The sequence below is a fragment of the Hemiscyllium ocellatum genome, chromosome 2 (genome assembly GCF_020745735.1).
Source record: "Hemiscyllium ocellatum isolate sHemOce1 chromosome 2, sHemOce1.pat.X.cur, whole genome shotgun sequence".
NCBI lineage: Eukaryota > Metazoa > Chordata > Chondrichthyes > Orectolobiformes > Hemiscylliidae > Hemiscyllium > Hemiscyllium ocellatum.
This window is the reverse complement of record NC_083402.1, coordinates 6,792,263-6,814,402: the sequence shown is the minus strand read 5'-3', so window position 1 is coordinate 6,814,402 and position 22,140 is coordinate 6,792,263. Positions and strand designations below refer to the sequence as shown.

The following is a 22,140-nucleotide window of genomic DNA, read 5'->3' as shown; positions in this document are numbered from 1 at the left end:
CCGATGGGATACACCCTAGAGTTCTGAGAGAGGTGGCTGAGGAAATAGCGGAGGCATTGGTTGAGATCTTTCAAGAGTCACTGGAGTCAGGGAAAGTCCCGGATGATTGGACGATCACTGTTGTAACCCCCTTGTTCAAGAAAGGATCAAGACAAAAAATGGAAAATTATAGGCCAATTAGCCTAACCTCGGTTGTTGGCAAAATTCTAGAATCCATCATTAAGGATGAGGTTTCTAAATTCTTGGAAGAGCAGAGTCTGATTAGAACAAGTCAACATTGATTTAGTAAGGGGAGCTCATGCCTGACAGACCTGTTGGAATTTTCTGAAGAAGTAACAAGTAGGTTAGACCAGGGAAAGCCAGTGGATGTGGTCTATTTAGACTTTCAAAAGGCCTTTGATAAGGTGCCACACGGGAGGCTGCTGAGCAAGGTGAGGGCCCATGGTGTTCGAGGTGAGCTGCTGGGATGGATTGAGGATTGGCTGTCTAACAGAAGGCAGAGAGTTGGGATAAAAGGTTCTTTTTCAGAATGGCAGCCGGTGACAAGTGGTGTCCCACAGGGTTCAGTGTTGGGGCCACAGCTATTCGCATTATATATTAATGATTTGGATGAGGGGACTGGGGGCATTCTAGCGAAGTTTGCCGATGATACGAAGTTAGGTGGACAGGCAGGTAGTACTGAGGAAGTGGGGAGGCTACAGAAGGATCTGGACAGGTTGGGAGAGTGGTCCAGGAAATGGCTGATGGAATTTAACGTGAGCAAGTGCGAGGTCTTGCACTTTGGCAAAAAGAATAAAAGTATAGACTACTTTCTAAATGGTGAGAAAATTAGTAAAGCTAAAGTACAAAGGGATCTGGGAGGGCTAGTCGAGAATTCTCTAAAGGTAAACATGCAGGTTGAGTCCGTGACTAAGAAAGCGAATGCAATGTTGTCTCTTATCTCAAGAGGGTTGGAATATAAAAGCAGAGATGTGCTACTGGGACTTTATAAAGCTCTGGTTAGGCCCCATTTGGAGTACTGTGTCCAGTTTTGGTCCCCACACCTCAGGAAGGACATACTGGCACTGGAATGTGTCCAGCGGAGATTCACACGGATGATCCCTGGAATGGCAGGTCTAACATATGAGGAACGGCTGAGGATCCTGGGATTGTATTCATTGGAGTTTAGAAGATTAAGGGGAGACTTAATAGAGACGTACAAGATAATACATGGATTGGAAAGGGTGGACGCTAGGAAATTATTTCCGTTAGGCGAGGAGACTAGGACCCGTGGACACAGCCTTAGAATTAGAGGGGGTCAATTCAGAACAGAAATGCGGAGACATTTCTTCAGCCAGAGAGTGGTGGGCCTGTGGAATTCATTGCCACGGAATGCAGTGGAGGCCGGAACGCTAAATGTCTTCAAGGCCGAGATTGATAGATTCTTGTCTCGAGGAATTAAGGGTTATGGGGAGAACGCTGGTAAGTGGAGTTGAAATGCCCATCAGCCATGATTGAATGGCGGAGTGGACTCGATGGGCCAAATGGCCTTACTTCCATTCCTATGTCTTATGGTCTTGTGGTCTTATGGGCTGCTTTGTCCTGGATAGTGTCAAGCATCTTGAGTGTTGCTGGAGCTGCACTTATCCAGGCCAGTGGGAAGTTTTCCATCACATTCCTGAATTGTGCCTTGTAGATGGTGGACAATCTTTGGAGAGTCAGGAGATGAATAATTCGCCACAGTATTCCTAGTCTCTAACCTGCTGTTAGCACCACTCTGTTTATGTGGGGAGGCCAGTTGAGTTTCTAATCAATGACAACACCCAGGACATTGATTCTGGGGGATTCAGTGATGGTAACACCATTCAATGTCAAGGGGTGGTGATTAGATTCTCTCTTATTAGTGGTGGTCATTGCCTTGCATTTGTATGGCGCAAATGTTACTTGCCACTTGTCAGTCCAAACCTGGATGTTGTCCAAATCCTGTTCCATTTGAACACAGGCTTATTCAGTATCTGAGGAGGTGTGAATTGTGCTGAAAATTGTGCAATCATCGGTGAACATTCCCACTTCTAACCTTATGATGGAGGGAAGGTTATTGCTGAAGCAGCTGGAGATGGTTGGGCCTAGGACACTACCCTGAGGAACTCTTGAAGAGATGACCTGCAGCTGAAATGACTGACCTTAAACAGCCCCGACCATTTTCCTGTGTCAGGCATGACTGCAACCACCAGAGTATTTGCCCCCCATACCCATTGATTCCAGTTTTGCCAGGGCTCCTTGATGCCACACTCGGTTGAATACAGCCTTGATATCAAGGGCTGTCCCTGTCCCCTCCCCTCTGGGATTCAGCTCTTTTGTCCATGTTTGACCCAAGGCTGTAATGAGGTCAGGAGCTGAGTGGCCCTGCGGGAACCCAAACTGGGCGTCACTGAGCAGGTTATTGCTGAGCAGCTGCTGCTAGATAGCACTGTTACTGACCCCTCCCATCACGTTACTGAGGATGGAGAGTAGACTGATGGGGCGGGGATTGGCCAGGTTGGATTTATCCTGCTTTTTATGTACAGGACATAATAGGGCAAATTTTCTATACTGTTGGGTAGTTGCCAGTGCTGTAAATGTACTGGAACAGCTTGGCTGGGGGGGAGGCGGGGGTGCAGCAAGTTTTGGAGCACAAGTCTTCAGTACTGTTGACAGAATGTTGTCAGGGTCCATAGCCTTTGCAATATCTGGTGTCTCCAACCATTTCCAAATCCTACACTTACTGCAATTCCATATCCTACAATTATTACACACAGCAAGGATGGTGTTAAACCAGAAAGGATACAAAAAAAATTCACAAGGTGTTACTGGGGCTGGAAGGTTGGAGTTCTAAGGAGAGGTTGGATAGGCTGGGATGTTTTTTTCCTCTGGACCATCAGAGGTTGAGGAGTGACCTTATGTAAATTTACAAAATCATGAGGGGCTTAGATAAGATGGAAAACCAAGGTCTTTTCCAAGGGTAAGCAAGTCCAAAACTAAAGGACATCGGCTTAAGGTGAGAGGGGAAAGATTTAAAAGATACCTGAGGGGCAACGTTCACACGGAGGGTGGGGCATATGTCAGAGGAAGCGGTCGAGGTGGGTACATTTACAACATTTAAAAAACACTTGGACTACTACACGAATAGGAAAGGTTTAGAGGGATATGCGCCATACTCAGGCAAGTGGGATTAGTTTGGTTTAGGAAACTGGGTCAGCATGGACAAGTTGGTCCAAAGGATCTGTTTCGGTGCTGTATGATTCTGATTCTATATCCTACAATTATTGATCCTATTCCGATATGCTACAATTATTGATCCCATCCAATATGCTACTATTACTGCACATACAGTGGGTTCCAATATAATGCGATAGTTCTGTTCTTGCGCTATGAGAAAATCACGCAATAGCAGCATATTTAATTAATGAGTTGGAATCATGTTATGGCCAATACAGGTTAAGAAAGTTCACATTCTACAAATAACGGTCTAAATTCTTCAACCACATTAAAGCCAATTCATATTGAAGAAACACACATGACAGCAAAACTGACAGTATTCCCATTTCCTACAATTCCCCATCATACTCCAAATCTTGGAATTTTTCCACACATTCCCATATTCCATATCCTACAATTACTAATTGCATTCCAATATCTTGCAATGACTGATCATCAGACAGACCAATAAACACTCCCAGGGAGTATTACTCCATAGCGTTCGATAGACTGAAATCTGCAATGCTAACATCTTTCACCTTGACAAAACAAGGTCCTGTTGGATATTGGAGTCCCTATTCCCATTAGCCAGGGCTGAGCAGACCTTTGTATGTGAGTCAAAATTAAATTCCCCATTATTTCAGTCTTAAATTGGTGCTCCTTCATTCTGAGTCTACACCCTTTGGTCCTAAACTCTTCCACAAGGGAATTAATCTTTCTGCATCTATCCTGTCAAGTCCCCTAAAGATTTTATATGCAACCTGTTCAACATGTGCTCAGCCACAGAAAAGGCTGGACAGTTCCCCCCTCCGCGCTCTCAGACTGTCCTTGGCATCCCTTGGCAGGACAAGATCACCAACTCCAAGTTCCTGCTCACACATTGCAAAGTGAACAACATCTGCACTGGCTCAGTCACTTTCACTGGATGGATTTCAAACTTTTACCAAGAGACCTCCTGCAATGTGTCCATACCCCTTCCACAAGGACCCCTGTAAGTGAGGTATGAAGGTGATGGACACTAACCCTGACAACTGGAGGACAGTCACTAATAGCTGGGACCTCTGGAAGGTGACAGCGTGGGAGGTCATTGGAAGTGGTGAGTGAAAACCATCAGCTGCTGAGAAGAGGGGCCCGGAGCAAACAGAGACCAGAACATCCTGCATCTTCTCAGCCCAATGTCTCCCTGTGCAGCAACTGAAGCAAAGACTGCCTTGTCAGAGTATGGCTCACATACCACATTACACCATGCTTAATGTGAGAGTTAACCACCCAGTGGAAATCACACAAAAAAAAACACTATCCCCATAAAACACTCAGACAGCAGGTATGGCACAGGGTTAAATAAAGTAAAAATCCCTCTACGCTTTTAAATTAAAACACAGCAGTCTCTATATTGTCCCCACCACACATTACTAGGACCAGCTCGGCACGGGGTTGGATACAGAGCAAAGCTCTCTCTACCTCATTCCCATTGAACACTCCCAGGACAGGTAGAGGACAGGGTTAGATACAGAATAAAGCTTCTGCTGCACTGTCCCCCATCAAACACTACTAGGACAAGGACAGCAAGGGGTTAGATACAGAGTAAAGCTCCCTCCACACCATTCCCAGTGGACACTCCCAGGACAAGTACAGCATGGGGTTAGCTACAGAGTAAAGCTCCCTTTACACTGTTCCCATCAAACATTCCCAGGACACAGTCTGTTTCTGTATTGTATGAGTCTATGACAGTGGCAGCACAGATTTAGATACAGAGTAAAGTTCCCATGTTGCTTTCATGTGTTTTAGTGTAGAAGTGGGCGGCACGGTGGCACAGTGGTTAGCACTGCTGCCTCACAGCGCCAGAGACCCGGGTTCAATTCCCGCCTCAGGCGACTGACTGTGTGGAGTTTGCATGTTCTCTCCGTGTCTGCGTGGGTTTCCTCCGGGTGCTCCGGTTTCCTCCCACATTCCAAAGATATGCGGCTCAGGTAAATTGTCCACAGTGTTAGGTAAGGGGTAAATGTAGGGGTATGGGTGGGTTGCACTTCGGCGGGTCGGTGTGGACTTGTTGGGCCGAAGGGCCTGTTTCCACACTGTAAGTAATCTAATCTAATGTAATTAATCTAAGGTTGAAGAGGATCCCATTAATATTTAAAATGAAAGTAACATCTTGAAAAGAAGAGTGTGACAAACCCTTTTCTCTGGTTGGAAAGTCAACAATGAAGTGAAATATTCTGAAAGCAATAATTGAGAAGGAACTGAATACACACTCTCCACATGAAGAGTTCAGGAAATCTACGAAAAAAAAGTTTGTACGCTTATCATAGAATTCCTACAATGTGGAAAGAGGCCATTTGGCCCATCACATCTGTACCAACCCTCCCGACAGCATCCCACCCAGACCCAGACCCTCTGGATTAACCGTGGCTAATCCACATAGACTGCATGTCTTTGGATTTTGGGAGGAAACCAGAGCACCGGAGGAAATTCACACAGACGCGGGAATCGCCCTCAGGTCCCTGGTGCTATGACGTAGCAGCACTAACCACTGCGCCACTGTCCTGCCCAGAAATATGACTTTTCAAAGCTGAGTTCAATGAGTGCGTGATGGGTAAGAGCCGCTCTGTAGTAAACGTAAACATAGTGGACTGGACTGGATTACAGACTGAGAAACAGGGAAAATGTGGAGAAATGCGAATAAGATATAAATGATCCAGGAACTCACAGAATGGTGGAAAGCCCACTCGCCACTCCTATAATTGCTGTAAAATATCAGCACTTCTAAACTGACACCATTTCCATAAGATTTTTAATATTGTAAAACATCCCCAAGTGCTTCATAAGATTTGGAGATGCCGGTGTTGGACTGGGGTGTACAAAATTAAAAATCACACAACACCAGGTTATAGTCCGACAGGTTTACTTGGAACACTAGCTTTCGGAGCTCCTTCATCAGGTGATTGTGGAGGGCTCAATTGTAACACAGAATTTATAGCAAAAATTTGCAGTCTGATGTAACTGAAATTATACATTGAAAAATGGATTGTCTGTTAAGCTTCATAAGAGGGTCACCAAGTAAAACTTTAATCAAGTCATGTGAAAAGATGGTAGGTCAGAGCTGTGTTTTAAAGAGGAGAGATTAAGGGAGAGAATTCCAGAGCTTGGCACCAGGTAACAGCAGGGATGGCTGCCAATGATGGCGTGATAGAAATGGGGAGCAAACTAGAGACCAGGGGTGGAGAGACATGGAGAGTGCTAGTGGAGTTGACCTTAAGAGGGGATGGTGAAGTTAGTGAAGAGATGGTGAAAACAGGGAGGGACTGGAAAGCAAGAATAGAAATGCTGTTAAACTGAAGGATGGCCAGCTTGCGAACCCACCATCTCTCCCAGGCTCCAGTCCTCAATCCTTACAAAGCGTGAACTCACACAGTATTGGCAGCTCCAGCCCACCGTAGTGTGGGCAGACTCCTTCAGCTCCTGGATGCTGCTGGGGCTGAGGCAGGCCATGCGCCGCAGGCAACCATCATGAAAGACACGGGTGCAGATTCTGCAGGGGTAAAGGTCATCCGCTGTCCAGACCTCACAGACATCGCACATCTCATCATTGACTACCTGTCGAAAGGCAAGGAACATTTAAGCCATTCTGTCACAGGAATATCTCAACATCATCATTTTTCATTCAGTAAACGTGTGCTTATCATCATCCTGCTCTCCTTTCTTCTCTTCTATAGTTCAGTCTGTCAGACTGGACAATGGGCAGTCATGTCCATTCTGTTCCTGAAAGGACTTAATGAGAAAGCTCAGGCTAATCATTTGAATAGAGCACTTTCACTTCACCTATGAATGTTGGGATAGTTGATACTCCATTGTACGTACCTGACTGTCATGATGTGGAGGTGGCGGTGTTGGACTGGAGTGGACAGGTTCAGAAGTCACACAACACCAGGTTATAGTCCAACAGGTTTATATATGGAGCATTGTGGAGAAATCTGTGGGTCCACCTGACAAAGGAGCAGCATTCCAAAAGCTTGTGATTTCAAACAAACCTATCAGGCTATAATCTAGTGTTGTGTGGCTTCTGACCTCATACCTGGTTGTACCAGTGGATCTGACTGGATCACAGCCTCTGCTGTAGGATCTCACTGGAGAGATCTAACTGATGGCGGATAAGGGCAGTGACAGGGATAATGAATTCATCAACAACATGGTGGGCGGCACGGTGGCACAGTGGTTAGCACTGCTGCCTCACAGCACCAGAGACCTGGGTTCAATTCCTGCCTCAGGCGACTGACTGTGTGGAGTTTGCACGTTCTCCCCGTGTCTGCGTGGGTTTCCTCCGGGTGCTCCGGTCTCCTCCCACATTCCAAAGATGTGCGGGTCAGGTGAATTGGCCATGCTAAATTGCCCGTAGTGTTAGGTAAGGGGTAAATGTAGGGGTATGGGTGGGTTGCGCTTCGGTGGGTCGGTGTGGACTTGTTGGGCCGAAGGGTCTGTTCCCACACTGTATGTAATCTAATCTAAAAAAAAATGTTGCGGGACAGTAGCAGACTGAAGACATAGTAGCCTCTGGGATAAAAAAAATCCTTAGGAAACTATGAATTAGGAACAGGAGTAGGCCATTCGGCCCCTCATCCCTGCTGCACAATTCTATGAGATCAGAGTTGGTCCAGCTGGGGCCTTACCTCCGCTTTCTTATTAGCCACACTTGCCCCATCCCCGTAGCCCTCGACTCCTTGGTCAATCAAAAGTCTATGTAATTCAGCCTTGATTGTATTCAATGGCTCAGCCCCAGTGCTCTCCCAGAGGAGAAAATAGCAAAGGCTAACAGACTAAAGCAGAGAATGTGAGGGCTTACACTAGTTTGGCACCAGAGTGCTACTCTACCCCTTCCTTTCTAAGGAAGGAGAGAGAGCTCCACACTTCTGACAGGAAGGTCCTTCCGGGTCTCCCACAGAACAGCACAGCCGTATTCCCATGCTGATAGTTCTTTCAGAGCACAAAACTACCAGGGTAAACCATACCCCTCCCTCCCCACCTTTCACAGCAGTCAGCGGCTGAACACTGACAGTTAAAGGACCTGACAATCACTTTAACAGCTTCTGTCAAACAACAGGTACATAAGGCAAGTGATGTTAGAGTGCAGTGAGGCTGTGGTGCTTAATGGGTAGGCAGGCGGTTGGAGGGAGCAGGGGGGCGATAGAGTGCCAAATAAGTTGTGCCAGCTGGATAGGGACAGCAACTAGGTAGGACTTGTGTGGCCAGTGCATAGGATGCCAGGTAAGTGGGGTGCCATGCAGATAAGGCACTAGGGTGCCAGCTAGGGATGGGATCGGACTGCAGTGGATAGGATGCCAGATGAGTAACAGGTAACATGCAAAATGGGAAGGGTTTACTTAGTTTAATCAGAATGCTTTGAAGTTACCTGATTTAAATGGCAGATAGAATTTAATTCAGATAAATGAGAGCTGTTGCATTTTTGGTAAGAGAAACAAGGACAGGACCCACACAGTTAATGGTAGGGCCCTGGGGAGCATTGGAGAACACAGAGACCAAGTGGTGTCACAGGACGGTAAAGAAGGTGCTTGGTATGCTTGTCTTCTTTGGTCAGGACATGGAGTACAGGAGATGGGCCATCATTAACAACTGAAGGAGGCCATTTCACGTATCATGTCCAAGACTGTTTCCAAAAATCTGTTGATGCGATGGGTCAATTGTAAGTGGATTGGACTTTGTGTGGGGCAAGGATGTTTAAATGTATTTGAGACTAGAGTTAAGACAGGTAAGTCAATGGCAGAATAGGCCCGGGGGGCTAAATGGTCTTCTCCCAGCCCCACACACCACAATGCTGGTCTGAGTGCAGATGCTGAGATACTTTGTTCAAAGTGTTAACAGATGCAAGGGGAGCAGGCAAACTAATCCTGCTACTGAACAGAGAGAGATTGATGGCAACACTCAACAACCATCCAAACACTATCACTCCCCAGCACAGACAGACCTTGGAAAATTAATTGAAAAACATACATAAACAACCATATCAAAATGTATTAACTCAAAGTCAAAGTCAATGCATCATCCCAAACTTTCAGATTGTAAGACTGACACATTGCATCAGCCTTTAAAAATTCTTAATTAAATTAGATGAAAGCGTTCATTGAACTTCACAACATTTTGCCAGTTTGGCTCCAACAGAAAGTGTCGTCTCGTCAGCTTGCTGCTTTGAGTTCTCCCCATCGCACTGGGCACAGGGGACTTGTGCAGGGGCCTTTGGCCAGTCGAGAGCAGAAACAAGGGCTGTTTCCTGCCAGTCAACACAGTGCCAACTCCATTGAGTCACATGACCCACAGCTTCCCATTGGATCTGTCCTGCCTCTCAAGCTCCACCTCATCGGTGCCCGACATGCCCATCCTACTTTGAGATGAAATAAGGTGGGAGGAAGCTTGTGTCTATACGAGATGAGCTGAATAGTCTGCAATTATCTCGCAATTTTGCAATCACCTCCCCATGCAGTCTGTCTGAATAAATCAGAAGGCAAATGCTCTCTTTCTTAATCGAATGGGTGACTTTGAATGGTTAACAAAATAGGGAGGTCCTGACGAAGTGCTGTTTCCCAAAATGTCGATTCTCCTGCTCCTCGGATGCTGCCTGACCTGCTGTGCTTTTCCAGCACCACACTGTAAACTCCGATCGATAAAACAGCCTCTCCATTCCGGTGTCTTCTAACATGCTATTGACAGCAGCTACCTAGGCCATTCAGCCTACCTGCTAGTATGCATGCTTCCTTCCACCTCTAGCATCCATCAACATATCCTTCTACTCTTTTCTCCCACAAACAGAGTTCAATGTATCAAAGTTATTCCTCTCATCCACTCCCTGTGGCAGCACGTTCCAGTTTCCCCTGTACACTGAACATGTTCAAGAAAGATCTCTGGAGGTGAATATGTTTACCTAGCTTTAAGAGAGTTCACTTTGAAAGAGCTGTGTGTATACAATGTTGTGACTCTGCCTGAAATATTCTTCTTTGGTTTGTAAGCCGCGCCCACAGTTTGTCTACTGGAGACTAGTAGCACGAAGGGATAAGGCAATTGCAATGGGGGAGGAGGTAGACGGTGATGGGGAGATGGGTAGAGGAGGTAGACGACCTGCTATGATCAAACGAATTGTGGGGCAGGCAGGTTTGATGGGCTGAATGGCCTACTCCAGTCACCATATTTCTGTTCTCACCACTCTTGGTGCTGAAGTTTCTCCTGGATTCTTTACTGGATTTCTGAGTGACAGTTTAGCATTCACAGTCCCCAGCGCTGAGCGGCCTCAAGGACCCATTGAACACATTTGGAATCTTGCAGATCAATCGCATGAAAACAAAAAATCCCACAATCTTTTTTTCCAGTTTGCAGGAATGTGGGGCAAATCTAGGGCGATGTAGTAACCCGAGCAAGCAAGTGTTTGAGGGAGAGAGATTGACATACCTCCGAACAGTGGTAATTAGAGTAATATAGAACAGGAAGTTGGAAATAGTGTGGTCTGCAACCCCCACTGTGCAAATTGTTCATCAGCTTTTACTCAACAGGCTGCCACTGCACAGAGCCACCCCCGCCTGTTCCTGTCATTTTCATTTACATAAGAATGGGCCACAATTCAGGGAAGTATCAGCCTGCCTTTTGTCATTCAGTGCCCTGCAGCTGACCTACTGCGGAGCTACAGTAACAAATTAGACTCAAAATTACAGGAGCTTTTCAATTGCCTCTCAGTGTGAGTTTAACAAAATGTATTAGGGTTAAACACATCAACACAACACCAAACAGAGCTTAAGTCATACAAATTTAAACTCTCCAACCACCCCCCAAGAAACAGCAGATTCTAGAACAATTTATATTTTTTAATCCGACAGCAATACATTTTCTTAGTCAGTGTGATAGGGACAGTGCAGAGAGAGCTTTACTCTGTATCTAACCCCTGCTGTCCCTGTCCTGGAGTGTTTGAGAAGGACAATGCAAAGGCTGCTTTACTTCCAGTTTAAGAGAGTAGAAGGATCATTGCTTTCAGTTTAAAAAGAGTAAGATGAGCTTTGCTCTATATCTAACCTCATGCTGTCCCTGTCCTAGGAATATTTAATGGAGACAGTGCAGAGGCAGATTTATTCTGTACTTAGCTCCGTGCTGTCCTTGTCCTGGGAGTATTTAATGGGGACAGTGCAGAGGCAGATTTACTCTGTACCTAACCCCGTGCTGTCCCTGTCCTGGGAGTATTTAATAGGGACAGTGCAGAGGGAGCTTTACTCTGTACCTAACCCCGTGCTGTCCTTGTCCTGGGAGTGTTTAGTGGGTGTTAGTGTTGAGTCAGCTTTACTTTTTATTTTGAAAGAGTGGGAGAAGTTTTACTCTGTATCTAACTCTGGGTTCTTCCTGTCCAGGAACAGTTTCACACTTCATGCTCTAGCGCTTTGTTAATCATTTTAAAGCATTGCCTTACTATATCAGTTACTACTTTCTCAAATAAATGCAAAATATTGCAGATGTCAGATATTTGAAATCAGTATTGGAAAAATTCATTAGGTCTTGCAACTTCTGAGGAGAGAGTTAATATATAATAACTTTATAACCATATAAGCTTTCTTGACATCAAACAGGAGTCACTGTAAGGATAAGGCAGAAAAAGAATTTTTAAAAATTTTCATCTTGGTTTTTCACTCAAAACTTCCAGTAAGCGATAGCCCTGACACTGGAATGATAGATTATCAAAACATATGTAAGCATCAGAGTTGATGGAAAATGAAACCAAGTCCCACCTCATTCTCCTTTTTCAGTTGTTATTGTTGTTGGGCTTGTACTCACCGGAATTTGGTAGAGTGAGGGTGGGGGGATCTTAAAGAAGCATATAAATTGCTGATGGGACTGGATAAGATAGATGCAGGAAGAATGGTCCCAATGTTGGGGGAACATCCAGAACTAGGGGTCACAGCTTAAGAACAGCCGAGATCAGAACTGAGATGAGAAAGAATTGCTTCACTTGGAGCATTGTGAACCTGTGGAATTCTCTCCCACAGAAAGTTGTTGGGAGCGGTTCGTTAGGTATATTCAAGAGGGAGCTGGACTTGGCCCTTGCTGCTCAAGGGATCAAGGGGTATGGAGAGAAAGTGGGAGTGGGATACTGGGATTGCGTGATTAGCCATGATCATGTTGAATGCTGGTGCATTCTCCTACTCCTGCAACTATTTTCCATGTTTTAATGTTTAATCACAGGGATCTATCCCCAGACATACCGTTTGGGTTCTGCCAGGGCTGTTCAGCTCCTGACCTAATTCCAGCTTTATTCAAACATGGACAAAAGAGCTGAATTCCAGAGGGAGGTGAGAGTGACATCAAGGTTGCAATGTGTGGCAAGAAGGAGGCCTAGCAAAACTGGAATTAATGGGAACTGACTAAACTGGGTACAAGTTGGGAGTTATATCTGGCACACAATAAGGTGGTTGTGGTTGCTGGAGGTCAGCAATCTCAGCTCAAGGCTACCTTTGCACGAATTCCTTGGGATAGTGTCCTAGGCCCAACCATCTTCAGCTGCTTCATCAATAACCATCCCTCCATCATAAGATCAGAAACGGGAATATTCACGGATGATTGTACAATGTTCAGCACCATTCGATACTGATACAGACAGTGTTCAAATGCAACAAGATCTGAATAAGTGGGTTGATGAGTGGCCAGTAACAGTCACGCCACACAAATACCAAGGAATGGCCATCTCCAAAGAGAGTGATCTTAACTATCACCACCATTTTCAATAGCATTACTTTGGACTGAATTCCTCAACTATGGGTTACAATTGACTATATATTAATTAGGATATGAGGACATTTCATGAGTAGGCCAGAGGCTATGAAACCGGTAGCAACAAACTCAACTCTTGTCTCCCTAAGCCTGACCACTATCTACAAGACAGAAGGGCATAGTCACAAAATAAAGGGGTGCCAGTTTAAGACTGAGATGGGGAGGAATTTTTTCATCTCAGGGGGCTGAGACACTTTGGAACTCCTTGCCACAGAGAGGTGTGTAGGGACCAGAATCCTGTGTATTTAAAAGATGAAGATGGTCTCGTGGTATTATCACTGGACGGTTAATCTAGACACAGGAGGAAGAACGTCTCAGCTTCTACATTGGGATCCTTCAACCTCATGGCATTAGTGTCGACTTCACTAGTTTCCAAATCTTCCCACCACATCCCAGATCCAACCCTCCAACTCAGCACTGCCCTCTTGAACTGGCCTACCTGTCCATCTTCCTTCCCAACTATCCACTCCACCATCCGCTCTCACCGATCATCATCACTCCTCACCTGGATCTACCTATCACCCTCCCAGCTACTTAGCCCCCCAACCCCACTCTTCTATTTATCTCTTACCCCCCATCCACCCCACCCCACATTCCAGATTGAAGGGCTTATGCCCAAAACATCAACTCTCCTGCTCCTCAGATGCTGCCTGACCTGCTGTACTTTTCCAGTGTCACAGTGTTGTTAATCCAGAGACCCAGGTAATGTTCTGTGGACCCGAGTTCAAATCTCTCCACAGCAGATCAGATTACTTACAATGTAGAAACAGGCCCTTCAGCCCAACAAGTCCACACTGACTCTCTGAAGAGCAACCATCCCAGAACAGTTCCCCTACGTTTACCCCTTCACCTAACACTATGGGCAATTTAGCATGGCCAATTCACCTCACCTGCACATCTTTGGACTGTGGAAGGAAACCGGAGCACCCAGAGGAAACCCACGCAGACACAGGGAGAATGTGCAAACTCCACACAGACAGTTGCCGAGGCGGGAATTGAACCCGGGTCTCTGGCACTGTGAGGCAACCGTGCTAACCACTGTGCCACCAAGCCTCCCCACGTTGATGAAATTTGAATGCAGTAAAAAAATTGGAATGAGGATTTACCTGACAATCAACTTCTATCTGGTTCCCTAATGTCCTTTAGGGAAGCAAACTGCCATCCTTACCTGGTCTGGCCTACATGAGACTCCAGACCCGCAGCAATATGGTTGACTCTGAACTACCCTCTGGGCAGTGAATGCTGGCCTAGCCAAAGATGCCCTCATCCCATGAATGAAAAAAAAAATCTTGGTCAGTCGGGGAGTTAATGACAATGAGGAAAGTGAACATGAAGAATGTCAAATCCTACTGAATAACAGAACAGGCTCAGGGGGCTGAATGGCATACTCCTGTTCCTACTTCTTATGGCTTTTCCTGGATGAGTACAGCTCCAGCAACACTCAAGCAGCTCTACATTACCACTGTACTGCACGAAACTCACCAAGGCTGCTTATACAAAATAGCAACCACTACCATCCAGAAGGATAATATTACTTGATGTGTGGGAACACCGCTATCTGCAAGTTCCCCTCCAATCCACTCACCATCCTGACTTGGAGACATATTGCTGCATGAAATGGCCTGTAAGTAGTTTAAAATGGCAGCCCATCACCAGCATCTCCAGATCAAATAGGGATGGGCAATAAATGTTGATCGAGTCAGTAAAGCCCCTAAATCTACAGAAGACCCAGCCTCAACTTGGAACCCTCAGTCTGTGCTTCCTGACCAAAGTCCAAGAGCCACAGCAGCTCAGATGAAGAAATGGACTGATGAATACATAACGTAATGAGCTTTTTATAAAATAATGTGAAAACACTATTTATATGTGCATCATTTTTGTTCTTAATCAACCAATTCAGACATACCATAACATACTACTGGGGCAATTGGAAGTTGAACACAGACATTCTGGTCCAGAGATAGGGCCAGTATCACTCCCTCACAAGATAATCTTGTAAGTGAACTTGAATAACTGTATTTTGATTGTTACCATGCTGCATTATTGCTCAATTCCTTTCATTTGCATTAGAGGTCATGTTAATTTTCAAGTGTTATAATAGGATTACACTATGATTTGGAGAGCTCTGATCTGGCGTAATCTCACAACCATTCAGCTTGACCTGATCTATATTCTTCCAGGCAGTGCTGCATCCTCTCTACATGATTTGGAGATGCCTCTCTACACAGTGATGACAGAATCTATACACAGTACTCAAACTGTGAATGCACCAATAATTTATTAAGTGGCATGATTACCTCACTATGTTGGCTCGCATTGTTTTATTCACTGCCATAAAACATTGAAGCTCTGGTTTCAATTCATTGTCCTTCAGGTCCCAGAACTCTTATTTTTAATCTGCCATATTTTCTTTTCATTTCAGTAATAGCGCCTCAGGAGATTTCATAGGCCATTGTGTAAACCTTTTATTTTCTCTTTTTTGAATTTAATTTACCATCGGTCTGCCCCATTCCCAATTTTATTCAGAATTTCTTGACATTTATCCCACTTAGTGAAATACAGCACTCAGTAAAAGTGAACTCAAAGGGAAAAATACAAATCGGAAAAAAAATTGACCTGATAGTTTAGAAGTTAGCAAAGGAAGACCAAGAGATGGATTCAGTAAAGGAAAATCGAGTGTGAGAGTATAAACTTGTGGGGAACATAAGAACTCACTGTAAACGTTTCTATAGATACGTAAAGAGAAAAAGATTGATGAACACTAATGTGGGCCCTTACCAGTCAGAAACAGGAATATTTATAACAGAGAACAAAAAAATGGCTGATGGACTAAATTCATATTTTAGTCCTCTCTTCACAAAGAAAGAAACAGTCATGTACCAGAAATTATGGGGAACACAAGATTTAGTCAGAGGAAGGAACTGAAGCAAACCTGCATGAGGAGAGAAATGGTGTAGGAGAGATTGATGGAATTAAAGGCTGATAAATTCACAGGACCTAGAGTACTTGGGAAGTGCCGTAGGAACAGTGGATGCATAGGTGATCATCTTTCAAAATTCTATAGACTCAAACAGTTCCTACAGATTGGAGAGTAGCTCACGCAATCCCTCTATTTTTAAAAAAAAAGGTAGAGAGAGAAAAGAGGGAATTATAAATAAGTGAGTCTAAATCAGTAGTGAGTCAGTAGTTGGGAAGTTGCCAGAGACCACTATCAATGATTTTATAGCAGAGCATTTGGAAAACAGTGATATAGATTCATACACAAATCAGCATGGATTTGCAAAAGGGAAACCATGCTCCTCAAATCTCCTGGACTCCTTCGAGGATGTAAGAGTAAAGTCAATCAGATGGAACCATTGGGTGGTGTATTTGGACTTTGAGAAGACCTGTGACAAATTCCACATAAGAGATTAATGTGTAAGTTAAAGAGCATTGGATTGAGGGTTGTGTATTGAGATGGATAGAAAATTGGTGAGCAGGAAACAAAAAACAGGAATAAATGTGTTGTGAAAGCCAGGAAGTCACTAGTGGGGTGTCACAGGGATCATACTTGGAGCCCAGCTATTCACAATATATATTAGTGATTTAGATGAGGGTACATTATATAATAGTATCAGAGGTAATGTACTCACATGGATAGAGAACGGGTTGGAAGACAGAACGCAAAGAGATTAAATGAATAGGTCCTTTTCAGAGTGACAGGCAATGACGAATTGGGTACCGCAGGGTTCAGTGCTGGGATCTCAGCTGTTTGCAATATACAGTCATGATTTGGACAAAGAAATTGAATGAAATATCTCCACATTTGCAGATAACGCTCAGCTGGGTGGCAGTGTTCCTGTGAGGAGGATGCTAAGACGCTGCAGGGTGACCTGGACAGACTGGCTGAGTGGACAAAAACTTGGCAAATGCAATATAATGTGGATAAATGTGAGGTTAACACTTTGGTCACAAAAACAGGAAGACATTATTATCTGAATAGTGGCCATTTAGGAAAGGGTGAGGTGCAACAAGACCTGGGTGTCACGGTGGAACAGTCACTGAAGTTTGGCATGCTGGTGCAGCAGGTGGTGACGAAAGCTAATGACATGCTGGCCTTCATAATAAGAGGATTTGAGTATTGGAGTAGGAATGTCTCGCTGCAGTTATACAAAGCCTTGGTGAGGCCACACCTTGACTATTGTGGGCAGTTTTGGTCTCCTAGTCTGAGGAAGGACATTGTTACTATTGAGGGAGTCCAGCAAAGGTTCACCAGACTGATCCCTGGGATGGCAGGACTGACATATGAGGAAAGATTGAATGGACTGGGCTTGTACTCAACTGGAATTTACAAGAATGGCGCGGGGGGATCTCACAGAAACATAAAATCCTAATGGGACTGGACAGGCTAGATGCCAGGAAATTGTTCCCAATGTTAGGCAAGTCCAGAGGTCACAGTCTAAGAATAAGGGGTAAGCCATTCAGGACTGAGATGAGGAAGAATTTCTTTACTCAGAGAGTTGTGAACCTGTGGAATTCTCTCCCACAGGAAGGTGTTGGAGCCAGCTCATTAGTTAGATTCAAGAGGACATGGCCCTTGCAGCTAAAGAGATCAAGGGGTATTGAGAGAGAGGGCGAAAATGGGATACTGAGATTGCATGGTCAGCCATGATCATATCAAATGGTGGTGCAGGTTTGAAGGGCCAAATGGCCTACTCCTGCACCTATTTTCTATGTTTCTATAGTATCTCAAAATTTATAGATATCACACAGCTGGTTGGAAGGGCAAGGTGTGAGAAGGATGCAGAGATGTTGCAGTGTGATTTGGACAGGCTGAGGAAGTGAGCAGATGCAGAGCAGATGCAGTACAATGTGGATTAATGGGAGAATATCCACTTTGAAGAAAAAATGGAAATGCAGATTATTATTTGAATGGCTGTAAATTGAGAGGTGGAGAACTGGGTGTCCTTGTGCACCAGTTGCTGGAATTAAATGCAAAGGTGCAGCAGACAATAAAGGAGGCAAACTATATGTTGGTTTTCATAGCGAGAAGATTCAAGCACAGAAACAAGGATGCCTTGCTGCAATTATACAGGGTATTGGTGAGGCCACACTTAGAATAATATATGTAGTTTTCATCTCCTTATCTAAAGGAGGATGTTATTGCTACTAAGGGAGTGCAATGAAGACTTGCCAGAATTTAACCCTGGGATGACAGGACTGACGTACAAGGAGAGATTGAGTCAGTTAGGATTATATTCAGAGTTGAAAATGTGTTGCTGGAAAAGCGCAGCAGGTCAGGCAGCATCCAAGGGGCAGGAGAATCAAAGTTTCAGGCATGAGCCCTTCCTGAAGAAGGGTTCATGCCTGAAATGTCAATTCTCCTGGTTCTTGGATGCTGCCTGACCTGCTGCGCTTTTCCTGCAACGCATTTTCAGCTCTGATCTCCAGCATCTGCACTCCTCACTTTCTCCATGGATTATATTCACTGGAGTTTAGAAGAATGGGGGTGAATCTCATGTAAACCTGTAAAATTCTAACAGGAGTAGACAAGTTAGATGTGGGAAGGATATTCCTGATGGGGAGCAGGGTTCAGAACCAGGGTCATAGTTCAAGGATAAGAGGTAACCCTTTCAGGACTGAGATGAGGAGAAATTTCTTCACTAAGAGAGTGGTGAGTGAATGGGGGAGGAGGTTAATCCATTGGAATGGTGGCAATGAATGGGAAGGGATTCATTCATTGGGATTCTAAAATTTTGCAATGACTTGTACAAATCTAGAATAACCAAATCACTAAAAAGAAAGAAAAAGTAAAGTAGAGTGGATGCTGCAAGTTTGAAATAATGATAAAATTTGCTGGAAATACTCAGCAGGTTTGGCAAGATCTGTACTGAAAGAAACAGTTGGATTTCAGATTAGAGTAGATTCCCTACAGTATTGAAACAGGCCCTTCAGCCCAACAAGTCCACACTGACCCTCTGAAGAGAAACTTGCCCAGACCCATTACTAATGCATCAAACACTATTGGCAAATTAGCATGGCCAATTCACCTAACCTGCACATCTTTGTGATTGTGGGAAGAAACCAGAGCACCCAGAGAAAACCCATACAGACACTGGGAAATTGTGCAAACTCCACACAGACAGTCACCCAAGGCAGGAATTGAACCTGGGTCCCTGGTGCTGAAGCACCAGTGTTAACCACTGAGCCACCGTGCCACCCTTAGATCAATTGCTATTGTTGGAAGATGAGAAAGCTTGAGGTGGAACAGATTTAAAGCCGGTGTAGAGGCAGCGTCAAAAAAAGTAAGGAAAACCCAAACAAAACAGAAGGTCTGTGATAGGGTGAAAGGCAGGAAAGATTAAATAATGGCCATCTCTGATTGCTTGATGCATTGCCATGGAGAATGCAGCAGTAAATGATAATGACAGTTAAATGTCAGGTTTTGTTTAAATGTTAAACCAGGCAAAACTTGACTCGATGATCATTAAGTGCTGCACTCCTCATGGCAACACCCCTCCCACAGTCCACTTGTCAACCAATCAGCACCCTTCTCACATACAGCATAACTATTGGTTTTTCACTTTATTGATATTTTCACAAACTGGCCTGATGACTGCAAGCTTTGACAAGAACGTACCTTTCCAGAAATACTCAGGTTCTGTATGAACTAATAACTACTTGTATGTTAAAGAGATGGGAACAGAACAAGTCAAGGAGCAAAGGGTGGGTGCAGAGGAGGTGCGAATGGCAACAGCAGGATCACCACTGTCAGCTGCAGCTCAGAAACAAAATGAAATACACAAAAATAAAAGCAAAAATTGGAAAAAGGAAATGGAAACAGAATTACAGTCTGAAAACGTTGAAATCATAGCTGAGTCCAGAAGGCAGTAAACTGAAAGATGAGATGCTGTTCCTCATGCTTCTATTGACCTTCATCGAAATAATGCAGCAGAACAAGGACAGAGAGGTCAAGAGTGGGGAAGGGATGGCTAATGAAACTCTAATCCTACCTCCTCTTTCTCATGCAGCTTAATATCAATCGACTCGTCATCTCCAAGTTGTCTCTTGGGCCTATTGAAGGCAGGTGGAGTTGCCCGGTCATTCCACTCCAGCTCCTCAGGCTCCACTCCCTTGCCATCCCTCAGCCTCTCCCAAGCTGCCTGGTTCTTCTTTGCCTCCTGTGTCTTGGGCTCCGATCCTCCAGCCAGCTCCTCCTCCTGTCCTTGACTGGTCTCCTCGACCTCTGGCTTGCTCCGGGGTGGCTCAGCCCGGTTCCTGGTTGACCCCTTGTCCTTCAGCCCGTCTTTGAAAGCCGACACCACCACACTGGCCTTCTGCACCTGCTCCACTGTCTGCTTCTTGGACATTAGAACACCCATAGTCAGTCTGAGGGGCAGCACACAGCAAGACCTACTCTACTTCACCATGTGTCTATAAAGACTGGACAAATTGCTCAGTTACACCATCATCCCGTCGATATTGTGGACTGATCATAAAATTATTATAGCCACCTGTTTAAAAAAAACAGAAAGAGAGTAATTATTTATTCCATTCATTCAATGAGAGAGACTTTTCAGCCCAATGTACCTCTGCTAGTTCTTCAACAGAGCAATTAAGTAAGACCTGGTCCTAGCTCTTACTCTGGGGAGATGTGGCATTGTGGTAAAGCATGGGATTGGTAATTTGGAACTGAAGGCTAATGGTCTGGATGCATGAGTTCAAAACCTTCCTGTGACAGGTGGTGAAATCTGAATTGGATCTGTTTATAAATCTGAAATTTAAAAAGACCATGTAACTACTGTCGATTGTTGTAAATCAGCCAGGTCAGAATAACATCTTGGAGATTAAGATCAGACATTGCTGGAGGAACTCAGTAGGTCTGGCAACAACTGCGGAGAGAGAAACAGTCTTAACATTTCAAATCTAGAGTGACTCTCCTTCAGTTCTTCAACTCATCTGATTCAGTAATGTCCTTTCGGGACCTTACCTGGTCGATCTACATGTGACTCCAGACCCACAGTAATGTGGTTGACACTGAACTGCCCTCTGGGCAATTGGGGATGGGCAATAAGTGCTGACTCAGCCAGTGACACTCACGTCCTATAAACGAACAGCAAAAAAAATGACTTGCAAATGAATGTCCTGTGTGCTGTGTAGAATTAAACATGACATATGTCCACACCCTCAGCAAGACACTTATTTCCACATCTACAGCATCACCCAACACACCCACCCTACTCCCATCTCAGCTCAGCTCATGGTCAATCTCTCATTTGTCCCCTCATTACTTCAAGACCGGTTGATTCGGATGAGAATATAGAAAACAGGTTTAGTAAGTTTGCCAACATTGTAGGCAGCAAATAAAAGTTTTCTAAGACTACAAAGGGATCTTGATCAAATAGGTCAACAGGCTAAAAAACAGCAGATGGAGTTCAGTTTGGCTAAATGTGGGGTATTATATTTTGGTACAACAAACAGGGACAGGACTTATACAATTAATGCTAGGGTCTTGAGCAGTGTTGTAGAACAGAATGACCTAGAGGTTCAGGTACATAATTCTTTAAAGTTTATGTCACAGGTAGACAGGGTAGTTAAAAAAACATTTAGCATACTTGCCTTCATTGCTCAGACCTTTAGGTACAGGAGTTGGCATGTCAGTTTGAGATTGTACAGGACATTGGTGAGGCTCTGCTGGAGTACAGTTCTGGTCACTCTGTTATAGGAAGGGTAAACTCAAGAGGGGGCTTAGAAGCGAATTACCAGGATGTTGCTGTTGAAGAAAGGTTGGAAATGCTGGGACTTTTTTCACTGGAGTGTAGGAGGTTGAGAAGTGACCTTGTAAAGGCTTATAAAATCATGACAATAGATAGGGTTAATGTAGGTGTCCTTTCCCAAGGATGGGGGATTTCAAGATTGGGAGCATATTTTTAAGGTAAGAGGGGAGAATTTAAAAAAAAGATGAAGGGCAACACTTTTGCATGGAGGATGGTTTGTTTCTGGAATGAACTTTCTGGGGAAGTGGTGAATGTGGGCACAGTTACAATGTTTAAAAAGACATTTAGCTAAGTACATCAAAAGGAAAGGTTGGGAGAGTATGGGCCAGGACTAGGCAGGTGGGACTAGTTTAACTTGGGA

The 22,140-nt window shown here is 44.6% G+C and overlaps 1 protein-coding gene across 1 annotated transcript in view; it reads right to left on the bottom strand.

Annotated features, from left to right (window-relative positions):
- Nucleotides 1–20,384, bottom strand: part of phf24 (PHD finger protein 24) — a 54,261-nt gene extending 33,877 nt beyond the window's left edge. The window contains exons 1-2 of the mRNA XM_060842445.1: nt 20,016–20,384; nt 6,625–6,810 (exon numbers count right to left, since the gene is read on the bottom strand). Of these exons, the coding sequence (XP_060698428.1) occupies nt 6,625–6,810; nt 20,016–20,384 (555 nt within the window). The remainder of the gene's footprint in view (nt 1–6,624; nt 6,811–20,015) is intronic.
- Between the last annotated feature and the right edge of the window lie 1,756 nt (nt 20,385–22,140).